The following is a 15044-nucleotide window of genomic DNA, read 5'->3' as shown; positions in this document are numbered from 1 at the left end:
TATACTTAGAAAAGGCATCTTAAAAGAGGTTACACACCTGTACTTACTAGCTTGTTTGCCTTCCACAGATGCTACAGAAGACCATCCCATCCCCAAGACGTGAATGGTAAATCTGTTCCATTAACTCTAGAACTGCCTGCTTATCTGCTTCAGGCAGAGGATCCTTTAAAATCTGATTTTTTTGATCATATCCTTTCATCTGTTAACTGTGCATCTGCACCGACAGTATGAGCCTTGTGCATTATGTATTATTAAAGGCAAGCTACAATATCTCTAGAGTTAAAAACTTTCCACTGAAGTGTCTCACATTTATGCATAAGGAACAACACGATGTTTTTCTAAATGATTTTCTAGAAACTGCATTAGGCAAGATTATTACATTTATGCAGCAAATTATCAGTCTTCAGTATAGATGAAGATATATAATATCCTGATGTTACTCAGTGACACACTGCATCCTTAGAAATGTTTATGTATAGCTTATAATACTCAGCAGCCTGAGATCTGCTACAGGTGTTAAAACATGACTTCAGAAAGATGCACCCTTTTCACTGATGCTGAAACGCTCCAAGTTTCAAGTGAGGTCTTTAAAGAGTTTTAGTGCATTGAAACACATCCTTCAAAAGCTAAAAACCCAAAGGTTTGTGCAGGCAAAGGGAACAGAATAAAGGGTATTTTCCATTTGCTGAAATGCAAGACCAAACATGAATGAGCAGTGGAGGTGCAAAGTTCTGATTTATCTCTGAGCAAGATTCTCAGGGCCAACGTTGCAGCAGAGCATTCATTTCACATTTTAAAATTGTTAGATGTTTAGAAATTGATATGACAACTTTAAAGTTCAATACTGTCACAGTGCTGTAATATTTCAACACAAGAAATAAGTCAGTGATTCTCTATGAAAGTGAATCTCAAAACTGGAAGCAAGATCTAAAAACTTTTTCTGAAAAAAAGCCCAACATTCTCAAGCAGTAGCAAAAGACCAGCAACAACAACAAAGCAAGCCATCCAATTTGTCCTCATTAGCCATTACAAACCAATGTTGTTTTCAGCTTTAAAAAGAAAATAGGAGTTGCAATTTCATCTTACCTACTGGAATACAGAGAATGTCTGATTGGAGTTGCATGAGGACTTTGTTATTGGTCATTCCTCCGTCTACTTGTAACTGATTTAGTGGTATCCCACAGTCCTTGTTTATGGCATCTAAAATCTTAAGTAAGAGTAATATATGTTATGATTTAACTGCAGAGAAATCCATGACACCCTCTGAGTATAAAACACTGATAATTCAGCATTTGCTAAAGAGAGCTAAGTAGATAATTCCCCTCCCCTACATATTGAGAGAGCAAAATAGAGGTAGTAACAACACAGTTTTGTTTAATTTACAGCAAATGCATTCTATTTATTACAGAAATCCTAGTGTAGGAGATGTTTCTCCTCTGATGCTCTATATCTAGCCTATGTGTTGGTTATATGGTCTGAGAGAAGAATTTTGAAGAAAAGCTGATGACAACTACAACATTTATTAAAGCTAATAAAGGAAGAAGTAATACTAAATGGAGTCCTTTAGCTGATTACAGTTTGCTAGGTACTTTCTCTAATTTGATGCATTAAAGAACTGAAAAATTAAAACGTTCAAACTGGCAGTCTGGAAGACACTTCAATAGGAACAGCTGAATGTTGAACTGTTTTGAAAGAGCAGCATCTTGAAATATTTTCCATTAGTGGCTGAAAATTGAGAATTTTACATTACACGAGATAGACTGCAAAAATAAACTGTTAGTGTAATTTTTTGTAAAATTATGCTTCCTTCTTTTGGGCACAGTGGATAGCTGGAAATAAATGAAAAGTGTTGAAGTGTTTCCAAGGGATAATTAACTAAGAGTGAAGTATGTAATTCACTGATACCTATTGATATGCTTTTTAGAGGGTTTCCTAATAAGATTTGCCTCAAACCTTAGCTACTGGTAACACCATGGCATTATCCTACAAGCACCTATTAAATGCAGAATAGTGGATTTTATAGGGTTTTGTAAGGGCAGACAATTAAATGTCTCATTTACATTTTTTAAGGTTAGTGCATAATTTTTGTTGACAAAGTTAGGCATTAACTAGTGCAGAATGATTTTATCTTTGTAATTTTTCAATTTATTTGAATAAAAAAAATGTGTGCTTTTCTCAGCTTCAAATGACAAAGCAATATAGACCACAAAAGAGACCAAACCTATAACGCATTCCGTGCTGTTCTGTAGTTCACAAGATACCTTATTATACAATCCTTACTGGGAAAAGTCAACATGGTTTTTTTTAAAAAAGAACAGAAAAATTGTAGGTTTGTAAGCTAGTAAAAGCTATATAGAGATCAGTTGTCCAGTAGATTCTACCCATTCCCAGAAAGTAAGTCGGCAAGGTCTGTCACCAGAAAATCTTTAAAGGAACTAAAAGAACTGCCACAGGATAAATAATGGTTAAAATTAGAAGTTAAAAGGCCAGTTTTCATGGTGGCAGCATCTATCCACAGGCCTGTGCTGTTCAATACATTAGAAATAACCTGGAAAAGAGGATTCATAGCACAGCAGCAAAGTTTGGTGGCAGTACTAAGCTAGTACTGCTCCCTACCACTTATTTCCTTCTTTTTGCATTCGTCTATGCTGACTTCACCTGCTTTTTTTACCTTTCAGAACTTCAGCAGTGCCTCATAATCTCAGCTTTACATACACATACTGTTGGAGGCTCTGGCTTTGTTCACCACTGTGCAAGAGCATGTTGGATCATGCACTTGGTAGAGATTAAAAAAATGAAAAGAATGCTAGAAATCAGGAAGGGATGAAGGAACAAACCAAATCATGATCATGCTGCTGCTCTCTCTATTGTACTGAGGTTGGATGAAAAGCAAGGTATCCAAGTATGTAAGTTTTGTCTAATGACAGCATTGTACAGCTCTTAGAACTGAAAAATTGCTTATTTTTTCATAATGCCTTCTGGAAGAAGAAATGTTACAAGTTTCATCTGTCTGCACAGGGAAGGAGCTTTTTGTATAATAAGGAAAAGAGACTTAGAAGGACTGGATGGCACAATAAACCAAGCAAAAACTCCAATGAACATGAAATTTGAGGTTTTTCCTGAAGGATACAAAAGACTTCCATTTTAACTGGAATTAAAACAAAAGAACTTTGTTTCTGACAGGACAGAACTAACAATGTATCTTTGAAAAATGTACACATATTTTATCTGTGTCACTAGGACTTAGTCTGTTAATTTAAGCGTGTCCAGAGACCTGATCAGGCACTCCTGTCATTGTGATAAAAGTACATTGTCTAAAGTATGAGGAAGTATTAGATCTGTTCAAACAGTTGACTTCACCCTCACTCAGTCTGACAGCTTTACTCCCCCCTCCCTCCTACTCCCAGCCACATGCCCTGTCTCTCATTCTGACATTTGCTACACTCCTCTGCGAGGCAGCTGAGGTCATTAATTCAGCAGAAAAATAGCCCAGCAAAAAAGAGGGATAATTTTCTGCTGGAAAGTTCATTGAGCTGTCATATGAGAGGGAATGGATGGGAGGAGGGACAAGGAAAGAGAGGAGCAGACAACAAACCGAACTATCGGTTCAGTTCCCTGTAACTTTACCCTGACTTCTAGTACCAGAATTAGAGATATATGCTACTTCCAAGCTCCTTTACAACTTTCTGAGGACTCAGAGGCTGTTAGCACAGCTTCAAAAGCAGACGCCTGGGTGACATTTCTGGCTGTCTTTTTCCACATGAGTACTTTTTACTCTATTCTATGTTACTACAGAAACAGCAAGCTGCTTTCCTCCGCTCACATGGTTTTAGCCGGGTGTTATTTTAAAACTCGGTGTGTTTAAACGTGAGCAGTTTAGAAACATGCAATCAAATTAAGGTTGACTGTTACCCTCTGAGGTCTAGGGATTTCATTTTCTCCTGTATTTGTATGGAACACAGGGAGTGTAAATTGATAGTAGATGGTGATATAAAGATTCTAATGCTCAGAATATACTGATATCAACCCCTTTGATTTGATTGGAGGATTCATTTCTTATGTGAGAATTTAGGTTTGCTGTTGCAGAACGCCAGCTAAGGTAATACAAGATGTAATGGGCAGGAAGTGAATCCAGATTTCCCTTGGTATGTTTGCTGCTGTCTTGCTTTAACTCATTTTTTGTTCTTGTGTACCAGAAGCAACATAAGCTATCTCTGTCACAGCAGACAATATAAAATGTAGTCTCCTACCAAATGCAACTTTTTAGTTATGGCACTGGCCTTGTCATTTCAATGTTTCTATGTTCTGCCTCTCAACATATTCACAAAGTATGTTCACCTTATTTTAAGTGCTGTTAAAAAGCAGCACTGCCACCCCAAAATAATGTACCACCCAACCACATCATTGTAGCTAAGCCCACAGGAACAATTTTTCAACATCAGCACCATGTAAAGAGAAGAATAGCATCAAAGTACAATATAAAGCATATGATTAATCTTCATTAAATCTCTTCAATCCTCTGTCTTCCTGAAGAGCTACGGTCCCTGTTATTATACTAATTTACAATGTATTTAGGACCCAATTTGCCTTTACCTCTCGTGTTTGAAAGCAAACCGCTTCAAGTGCAGCAAAGGCGATGTGGTTTTTATTTGTAAACTGAGTAAGGCCACAGATAATACTGTTGAAGAGAAAAAAAAAAACAAACAGTTAGGACATACTTCTTTACCAGACATACACCATTACTTCAGACCTAAGCTTTCTAATTCAAAACTCATTCAGTTCATTTGTATGAGGACTGCTTTTCAATATTAAAAAGCTTGTTTCTCTTTAATCTAAAGTCTCTCAGCCCTGTTTTCCTGACAAACATGGTTTCAGTGTCCAATCAATACAATTGCCATAAATTAAAATTTTATTGCCAGTCTGCATGCGGATGGATGCATATTCACCCATACACACACAAACACACAAAAATTCTAGTCTTCCTTTAAGAAAAGGAAATGTATGATAGAGGCTGATTGTTCTTTAGAAAATATCATCTATCACTAAAATCTTAATTCTAGTCTTTAAATTCTTAAGGAAAAGCCCAGCTGCATCAGTGCTATGCTCTAAATGCTTAAAATTGTGTTCAGATCTATTCTGATCATTAGTTGTTTCTGCACATTCAAAGAGATTTTTGATTATGGAAATTATGCTGCATCTAACCGTGAGTAAGCTCAATTCTGTCAAGGTACTCTGAACTGCAGAGCAAATAATCATCCTTTTATTCTATTTTAACATCTGAGGAATAGTAGCATTCTACACAGAAATGAAGCTATATTTGGTGCTGGATACATGCAAGTTCAAAGACATTTTTAGTTGTTGCCGTTCCAAATATCAGCTTTTAACAGTTAAAAAGTTAAGCACTATGATCCTAAAAAGTGTAAAAACATCTAACTGAAAGATTTTTTTCTTCCCTACGTACAAAAAGCATCTAAATTTTAAAGATGCAACTACTCAAAACCTTGGAAACAAGATTTTCTTTAAGATTTCTTTTCTGACTTTAGGAAAGCTATTTTATATTTAAATTTGTTATGCTTCTGTTACTCCCATGGCATGTTGTGATTCCAGCAACAGGAGGTGACCTCACAATAGCAGAAAAGACAAATGGAAGGTTATTGTTTGAACAAGTAGTTCTAACTAGTACCAGCTAGTTAAGTCTTAACAACCAGGAATGGGACTTGAAGGAGAGCAGAAAAGAGTATTCAATAGACTGGAAAGAAAGCTGGACATAAGGGGAAGGAGAGGGAGGAGAAGTGGGGAGGAATGAAGTAGCCTGTATCATTTGAAATAGTGAATGCAGCAGCCATGGGAAACTGAGCTCAAAAAAACTAATCAGCACTAAATTCTTCATTTTCTACTTTTGTTGCCTGACAGCTCACAGGTATGCAGATGTCCTTTCAGAATCAGAAATGTGTGAAGAAAAAAAAGCTGGCTCCATTAGTGGCAAGAACGACAGAACTATCTTGTACCTGTCCTCTGAAACACACAACCCAGCCCAAATGTTTCCCCTGCCCCCTGCCGCCCCCCTCCTTTTTTTGGGGGTGGTGGTGGGGGCAAGATGAGGGTGACTAGCTGAGCTAGCTAATCCTTCTTTTTCTCCCAGTAGTAGTTGCTGTTTTGAACAGATTAGATACAAAACAGATACGCAGTAGTTGCTTGAAGATACCACAGAGAATGATGTATCCAGACACATCAAAGGAAAAGAACAGTTTCACATACCTGGAAGAACTAGTGATAGTATTTGTAAAATCATTAAATCTCCCTGCAAATGCAGTGTTTAGTCAGATCCTTACCCCCTTGCACTGGGTTCCCAGTATGGTGCATACAGTCCTGAAAATGCTGGCACAAAGTAGCAGCCATAAGAAGTCCCCACTTCCGCGGCCAGTTTTTCTAATGCACACACACAAACAGTCTTCACTTAGCTTTTAACAAAGGTACCAAAACTTAAATGTGACACTTAAAAGTGTTATTATTTAAATAGGGAAAATATTCAGAATATGTTAGGTAGCTACAAAAATAATCAAGCCACATACAGTTAGAAAATACACTTCCAGCACTCTGCTTCTCATTAACTAGTTGTCCATTTGCAACAATATGAACAGAAGATGGGTTATAGGGAGTTGTGGGAAATGTAAAATACAAAATGAAAAATCAAAACCGAAAACCAAACTCGTGTACTCAATATTCTGACCTAGATTCTGTGATGTTTTCAAAGGGTATCCTGTGGGTAAAGAATGCAACCTTCAAAGCAGTCCAAAAGGTCACATTTACTTGCATTTAAGTCAGGGCAAGCAAGTGAAACTGGATCAAGACCAAAGGGAGTTAAGAACTAAATTCCCATTAATTTCAAATGGATTTAGAGTTCTAAATTCTCAGCTTACGTATATAATCACAAGGCCAGTTACAAGGAAATCTGAGGTTTCTTAATATCTGAGTAATGATGTTGGATAGCTGAGCTCCACAATATTAAAATATTTGTAATTTTAAAAATTATATTAAAACATCGAGAACTGCAAAGGAAGTAATGCTAATGTGCAGGTCCTTCATAAACAAGAAAGGAAAGTATCTTTTTTCTGCTTTTGTAAATTTCCTCTGCATTGATCAGAGAAGCATAGTAATAGAGAAAAGAGATAGGAAAATTTATTCAAAGTCTTTTTAAAATGGTGCTTTCATACAGACTCCACCTAAAAAAGGAGTGAAAGGAGAAGGAAGGACATGTTCAGGGAAACAGGAAGAGATGATGAAGTCCCACATGACACTAAGAACACTGACGAGATTAAAGTTCTTGAAACTCAAAACTTCCAAAGGTCTAGTCAAACTCGTGAAGCCAAGAGGTACTGTAGTGTTTCAACAGCTGGTTAATTCACATGACAGTAGTTTATATTCTTCTGTATGATCTGCAAAGCTTTCTTTACAGACTGATGTTTTAATTTTTGCTTAATCTTTGAAGTTTTACATAAAATTTGAATTCTGAATTTTTCCACCTTTGAATAAGATATCAAATTATTAAAAATATGTAATGAAATGTTTTTTAATCCTTAATCTCATCAAGTCAGTCACTTTCAAACTGTTACACTTGCATGCTTCTGACATTTTCTCCTTTTTCAAAGTTTGATATATTCCTAGTCTTTATAATGTCACCCACCAGCTTGTTTCAGTTCAGCTCAAGCAGAAAACATCAGTTCCCCAAATGCTAAAGGATTACTGTATTCTTAGCCAAAACAGATTACCATCCTCCACAGTTCCTGTAAGAGGCAGCTTTGCAAACTGAAGTCCCTAACTTAATGGATATGAAGCCTTCTACATAAATCGTTGCATATGTAGGGCCTCCGGTTCTCATGTTTATGACAGGAATGAATATGTAGGTTTAGGATCAAATATGCTCTGGCTTCTGTAGCAGACTTACATAGTCTTGGCTCTGGAAAATTCAAAATTATAAGAAACCAGGAAATACACTGTACGTATAGTATCTTCCTGAATATCTGCTTGCTAGGGAAACTACTAAAAAGTACAGATTGCAATACAACAAAGCTGACAAAGGGTTTCAAAGACTGTATTGATATGCTGTATGAAACACATATATCAATAAACAGTGATTTCATGGATGCAAACCAAATTGTCCAAACATAGCAAAATATATATGCATCTCGCAGCTTTTCTTGACTTGAATACTTTGAGCTTTCATTCAACATTAGAGACAGCAAGACATTGGAAAAGAAAATTAAAAAACTAAACAGCTCCAAATTGTGAATACTCACCAACTTCCTGTGAAGTCTTAACAATACCTAGATTGTCCCTTAGCCAACGAACAACAGCACCAGCTATTGCAACAGATCCCTGAAAGAAACAAAATCACTACAACATTAGGAGACAACAACTGGTAGCTTCGTGTTCCTTTTTACAGGACTGGAGAGGAGGGGTAGCTGCGGCCTCCAATTGCAGGCTTACAGTCACAGCTTAAAGCACTCCCAAGAATGCTCACAACTAAACCACAAGTTTCTTGGCAGCTGGAGACTGCCGCGTAAAAATGGCAGCCTGTTACACAGGCTCCATGTAGAAAAGGTGCATATTGCGTGATTCTTCTCATGGGGGAGAGTTACCATGACATTTGCTAAGCAGTCTTCTTGTCTCTCTAATTTAGGTCTTCTCCTGAATATACAGTTATGAAGTCCAGCAGCCTTAGCCTTCTTTTTCTGACAAATTATTGAAGAGTTATTACGATTTTTATGCTTTGATTTAACAAACCAAGACTGATTATGTCTAGAGTCTAAATACAAATGCCCAGAGAGGCAGAAAACTTAGGCACTTGCATTTGCCAGCAAAATTGCTCTGTTGTCTCAGTGAACGGCCCTGAATGGCTCCATCATATCACAGATGAATGGTATGGCTCCTGTCTCACTCCAAAGTCCAAACGGACTTCTCTTCAAGACAGTCTCAAGTTTACTAGAGTAAGCTTCAAGTAAAATGGGAAGAGCATTATATTTTCATTCAAAGCCGTTGCTAGAAGGAGCAGGGGTATTTTCTAACCAGCTAGCTATTACAGTTACAAGCTATCAGTTTAAAAGAAAAGGCTGAATCTGCATTTTTTGTGTCTCTGGAAAGTGTCTTAACCAGCAGATTGTAGATGATTCTAGCATGGATACAGGAGAAAGGACACTTAATATCTTCTGTTGAAGCCATTTCTTCAGCCAATATCATTAAAGACTTCGAGATGAGGAAGAAGCAAAGTACACGTGCATGTGTTTCAGCATGCAGAAATACAAATCACTCTCAAGACAGTACCAGTTCTTGCTTCAAGAGCATGGGTTAAAAATAAAACAAACCTCTCGCACACCGGCACAAAATGAAAACCCCAAAGTTTGCCAGAATATGGCAAATGCGAGATCAACTTTCCTTAGGGAAGAAAAAGGAAATGAACACAGCCTCCCACATCCTAGTAAAGCACTGTAAGCCACAAACTATTCTCCCAGTGAAGAAAATCCTGTGTGTTGTCTTTGTTTCACATGGAAAACATAGGCTCTCTACAAAATCTCAATAGCAGCAGAGAATTCAGTATGCGTGTTTTGAGAATAACTATTAGATCAAGCCCACTAAGCAACACAGATAGAAGAATAATCATTCTGTTATTCCCAATGAAGCTTTGGTGCCAAATAGGTGCTCAGCTGATCTGTGCTTCAGAAGCAGAGTTTTAGAACAATGAACCCTGAAGTTAAAGTAAAAATCCAATTTTCTACAGAATTTGGATGCCCTCAGAGTTGTGTGGAGAGTTGAGAAACTAAATTCTGGAATTAGGCACCTAAGTCTTAGTGGGTAAAAAAGATCTCAATTGTTAGAGGATTCTTGTCCCAGAAATCTGGTTCAGATTTTTTAAAGTTAGAAGTAAAATCCATTAGAATGAAATAAACTCCAAAGATATTTAGTTATGACTTTTATTATGAGAGGACTTTTCCCCCTCTTTTTAAATCCAATTTTAGTATAAATTTTTTTATTTATATGTAACATTTATTAAAGATTTGAAAGACTGTGTAACAGAAAAAATGCTTTAGCCGTCATGCCCTGAAAATATAAATGATGCAATGTAGAAATATTTTTACTAGATTATGTGATACAGATTGAAGATAGGGATAAACAAAACCACACATAAGCCTTGAGGCACACAAACTATAACACAAAGCTATTTTGATTTCCATGCAGCTGAAGATAACATAAGGATACTAGAAAACAGAAGTAAACAAGAACAGGTATCACTACAAAAAAGAAGAAATTACTGGACTTACCTCTAGTGCATAACAAACAGGTTTGTCTCTGCCCAGTTTGTAAGCTATTGTGGTTAGAAGACCATGCTCAGAAAACACAGACTAAATGGGGAGAGGGGAAAGAAAAGGTAAAGCATGAACAGAAGCAGAAAATATTTAAATACAAATATTCAGAAGATAAAGAGACAAAACCTTCACTGGAAAAAAAATGAAATATGGAAAGTTTAAACAAAGTAAACTATCAGTCACTCTGAATAAACACCTAAGACAGAACCCTCAGATCACTGGTATTAACTCTCATTTCCACAAGCTACCTCAGATCTTTCCAGCCTCCTTATGGCAAAGAATTGGGGGTCTTTAGAAGGAGATGTGAATGAGAAGGAAGCCAAAGCTTTGCATTATTTATTCAACTACAACTACAAAGAAACAATGGGAGAAAACGAAGGGAAGAAATAAAATAGCCAAGACAAGAAGAAAGGCATGTGGTTAAGTAACACAACACTCAGCACTTCTGGGTGAGGTTAAGAAACATATACAAGGAAAGAGCAAGAAACTTGTTATGAAAAGTTCTTTTCGGAAACTTACAGAGCTAGGAAATGGAGTCTTACTGAAACACCTTGAAAAAATTATTACTTTCTATTCCTTCAGATTTCCGAATGCATTTTTCCTTATCTCTAGCAATATAATAGTTATCAATAAGTTTAAGAAAGGCTAATACATAGTTGTACTCAAGATCTTAATAAGATTGTAAAAATAAAATTGAACAACTGAAAAATGCAACTGACCTTCTGACCTGTATTGCACAGCAAGAAGCATCCTGTTCCATACCTAGCATGAAAGCAAAGCAAAGTTAAACCCAGGATGTTTAAAGGATAAACTGTTACTGTAATTCATGAATCCATGACTCCACTTTTTGCCCCTTGAAGGTTATGTTACCATTAGCTAATGATAAAACCACCCTCAAAAAGTTTATTTAAATGCAGCCTGGAGCTGAAAAATCTAGTCCCACACCTCTCTCTCTGGCTATTTCTTGTATAGTAGTTGATCAAGGAGCAGATATGGCTGAAAACTAAGTGTGAATTCCTCTTTGGTGGTAGTGTTTACCTACTTCAATTTAAGCCGATTATGAAAGCTACTTTATAAAATAAATATTTCACAATATTAAATTCAAGCTTTTAAGGGGGAAAATTTAAGAAACTTTGTTCCTGTCACAAAGAAGACGGTTTTCTTTAAACATATTCAGTTCAAAAATTTCTAAAAATGGCACATTTCTCATTCAAAGACCACATCACATATATGTGTGCATACATACACGTATAAGGACAAAGTTTAATAAAAGGAGTACAAAATACTTAAAATCCACTCTAACTTATTCTAAGAAATTATGAGTTCCCTACCTTTTTAATGCCCTGAAAATTAATAGCTTAAAATAGTACTGAGATAGCCTTCAGTTACATTTGGAGAGAAAAAGGGTAAAGCAACAACACAAATAGGTTAAAAAATCTCACTTTTACCTTTTGGTTTAGCTGGCTTTTTTCCAAAAGGTCTGTTGTGTTATGAAAGTATTTCTTACAAAAATATTTTTGATAATATTACCTACAATCATGTTTGTTATACTAAAATACAAGGCCACTAACCATTAAATTTGTGTATAAATATAAAAGATAAAGTGAAGGTTAATTAGCAACAAGAATAGATTAATGTGTAATTAAATCTGTGAAAGTCCCATACTGTGTATGTACCTACATGCTCAGTTAAGCACATAGTTGTAAATGGAACAGTAAGTCATTTAAGCAGAGAGCTTTTCCTCAAATGAATGTTTGATTACACCAGTTGCCTGATTTAACTGATCAGCTATTTTAAACAAGGGACACTAAGAGGCTGAGAAATAGAAAAAAAACAAATGTGAAATTCTCCACACTGAGCTAGACACAGAAGCAAAACTAAGCACTGCAACCAAAATTAACCTTTCCCATCTAGCAATGCTGTGGTTTTTTTGTCATTCAGGTCTATGCAATCTAACTCACATGGCCTGTATTTGTTTAACTTTAGGTCACAATTTAAATGATACTGCAACTGTTTTAATCTGTGTTTGGAGAATTTTAAAATGAAAAACCTTCTGTCACACAGACATATTTCCTCACAATGACTTTGTTCCAAAATATACCTCACAAGCCATGTAACTTTAATATCTTCACTATTTATAAAAGTCAGGACACTCTTTACTTCGTAGGTCAACACAGTCAAAAGGTAGAGCTGTAGTTATGCAGTAACTACAAAAGCATTTGGCAGTTAGCTTGTAAGAGAACATAATACTAAATTCAAAACAGAACAGTGTGTTATCTTACAACTTTCATAATAACTTACGTATTTTTTGCCTGCCCATCTTGAAAACACATTTGCCCAACAAGAGCAGCAGACTGGTCACCCAAGCACTGGAAAGAGATTGTTTTTTTTTTAGCAAATGTCTGCACACGAATGAAAAAGGAACATGAACAGATATAATTAACTATAACTCTAATCTATTAGGAGCATGCAGATAATTGAAGGTAAGGAAAAATCTATAGAGACAACCTGTGCTTTTTACTACCCTCCCCTCTGTAAGAACTGCAAATGAAATGTGTGGTGCTACTTATGGTGAACAATTTAAAGAAATCAAATTAAAATTTTCTATCTTTATGCATGTTGTATTGGAAAAAGCTGAGAATCTGCCCAACATTTCTAGATTATGCATATACTGAACTCCTTTTATATATAAAGCAGAGCTTGCTTCTATTTTGTAATGTTGCTCATTTACTTAGAGATCCTAAGTTTCCAACAGCACTACACATATGCATTAAAGCCGTCAGCTGTATTTCCACAGCCAGACCTTAACTTAGTAATGAAGATCCAGTCAATTAATAATTCAACTTCAAAAGTTAACTTCATGTTTAACATGAAGTAAAAAAACATCAACTGAATTTGTAGCAGGATTCACCCATCTTAAAGTTCTTTCAGTGAAGATATGTTCATTCAGTATCAGGTCCTCATGCCAGAATCTGAATTGAAATAGGACTTACCCCGGAAATTGGTACACCTGTCAAAGCTCCAGATTTCTGATTCGCAAAAAGAGAAAGAAAAGTTCCAAATTAGCTTTCCATGACTACAGTTTAAGGCAATGAAAAAGAAGCTAAACTTGTAATGCTCAAAGGAAAACAAAGAAGGGTCACGTAATCAATGTGGTTCAGTTCAGGTGTACATTGGACTTCAGCTTAATGCATCTCATGCCTAAAACACTAAAAAACAGAAAGCAGGAAATTTACAGGTATACTTTATGTCACCTCAACAGTTCTTAACATAAATTTTGTTGAAATCATACTGTACAGAAAATTAGGTTCAGTGTAATCTGTGCAGTCAGTGTCAAGTGTAAAATGCAAAAGTGCAAAATGGTAAAGTCACTAGAAAAAAACGTGATTGTGATGACACACTAAGCAAAGACAGATGCCTCATTTTAAGACACAGCATTTTAAGTCTCATATAGAACTTCTTCCAAACACAACCATGCAGTTTTTCAGTTGCGTTCTTGTAATAGGTATCATAAGAAGTTTACATCCTGACAATTTTTATTTTTTTCTTTAGTTTCTTTGTGCAATTGTGAAAATGCATTTTCATGAGGCCATACAAGTGCATTTCCAATCTGAATCTTTTTTTCTTTAATTCTCATTTTAATTAACTGGATTTAAGGTAATTGAGTTTATAAATGCAATAAACCCCCCTGCATGAATCTGATGTTTCACTATAATAGAATGAATATTTGTAGACAGAATGGCCTGCTTTTCTCGTTTAAAAATGAGACATAAAATGAGACAGCCAACATTTATTAGCCAGTAGTTTTACTTTTTACTTCACTGTAAAAAGAAATGTTTAACAGCAGCCTGCAAATTAAGGCAAATGCATACATCAAGATTACATTTTAGAAACAACTTTGGCATGAACTCTAATTGTAATATCTCAAATTTGGAAATACCCGCCAAATTTATTGGTCTAGAAAGTGTGCTTTTACTAATCCTTAAACCAATGGAAATGCACAGCATCTGAACAGAATGGATAAGATATAGGTGGTCAGCCTAATGGAAGACTCTACTCACCAGGCTAGGACAGATTTTCTACAGTCAGCAAAAGGAAGAAAAAGAAAAAAAATGGAAGGAAAGGGGAAGAGAAATAAAAGTTCACATTTAAATTGACCAGCTATTACGTTTCAGTTGCCAGGTAGTATCTTTTTCCATTTACCTCAAAAATTCAGCTTAATACAACTCACTCTCATCTGACCGTCACATTAATAAAAGTCAGCAATGACTTCCAGTGGCATCTCCATTAAGAGATTAGCAAAAATACTTACATTTCAGGCAAGTAAGAGTTATATTTTAAATAAAAATCTCCATAACTTGTCTTAATTACAAAAAGCCTGTATGTTCTTAGTAAACAATAGGGCAAACTATGAGGAAAAAGAATGCAAAATCACAAAATCCAGTTTATCTGATTCTGAAGCTAATAAATTAGATGTCACTGATTCAGAATAGTTGGTGCTGCATCAAACTAAACTTGAAACCTCAGCCCCATGAAAACAATTAATGATTTACTCCTAAGAAATATTCACAGCTGCACTGGAAACAGTGTGATTAAAAAGACATCATGATATTAAAAAATATTTTTTTTTACTGAGTGCTATGTAAATATACATGGCAAGAGAAGTTTATTTTTCAAAAAGAA

General features: G+C 35.7%; 1 protein-coding gene across 6 annotated transcripts in view; it reads right to left on the bottom strand.

Annotated features, from left to right (window-relative positions):
* The window catches only part of GK (glycerol kinase), a 37724-nt gene that overhangs the window by 9009 nt on the left and 13671 nt on the right, over positions 1-15044 (bottom strand). For 4 of the 6 annotated variants that reach the window (XM_069784876.1, XM_069784879.1, XM_069784881.1 and 1 more), the window contains exons 9-17: positions 14423-14440; positions 13355-13390; positions 12663-12730; positions 11081-11123; positions 10317-10397; positions 8298-8376; positions 6333-6429; positions 4594-4678; positions 1087-1207 (exon numbers count right to left, since the gene is read on the bottom strand). In XM_069784876.1, the coding sequence (XP_069640977.1) occupies positions 1087-1207; positions 4594-4678; positions 6333-6429; positions 8298-8376; positions 10317-10397; positions 11081-11123; positions 12663-12730; positions 13355-13390; positions 14423-14440 (628 nt within the window). The remainder of the gene's footprint in view (positions 1-1086; positions 1208-4593; positions 4679-6332; positions 6430-8297; positions 8377-10316; positions 10398-11080; positions 11124-12662; positions 12731-13354; positions 13391-14422; positions 14441-15044) is intronic. The other 2 variants (XM_069784877.1, XM_069784880.1) reach the window with 1 other exon arrangement.

Source organism: Haliaeetus albicilla, chromosome 6 (assembly GCF_947461875.1).
Source record: "Haliaeetus albicilla chromosome 6, bHalAlb1.1, whole genome shotgun sequence".
Lineage (NCBI taxonomy): Eukaryota > Metazoa > Chordata > Aves > Accipitriformes > Accipitridae > Haliaeetus > Haliaeetus albicilla.
This window is presented reverse-complemented; position numbering and strand designations above follow the sequence as displayed.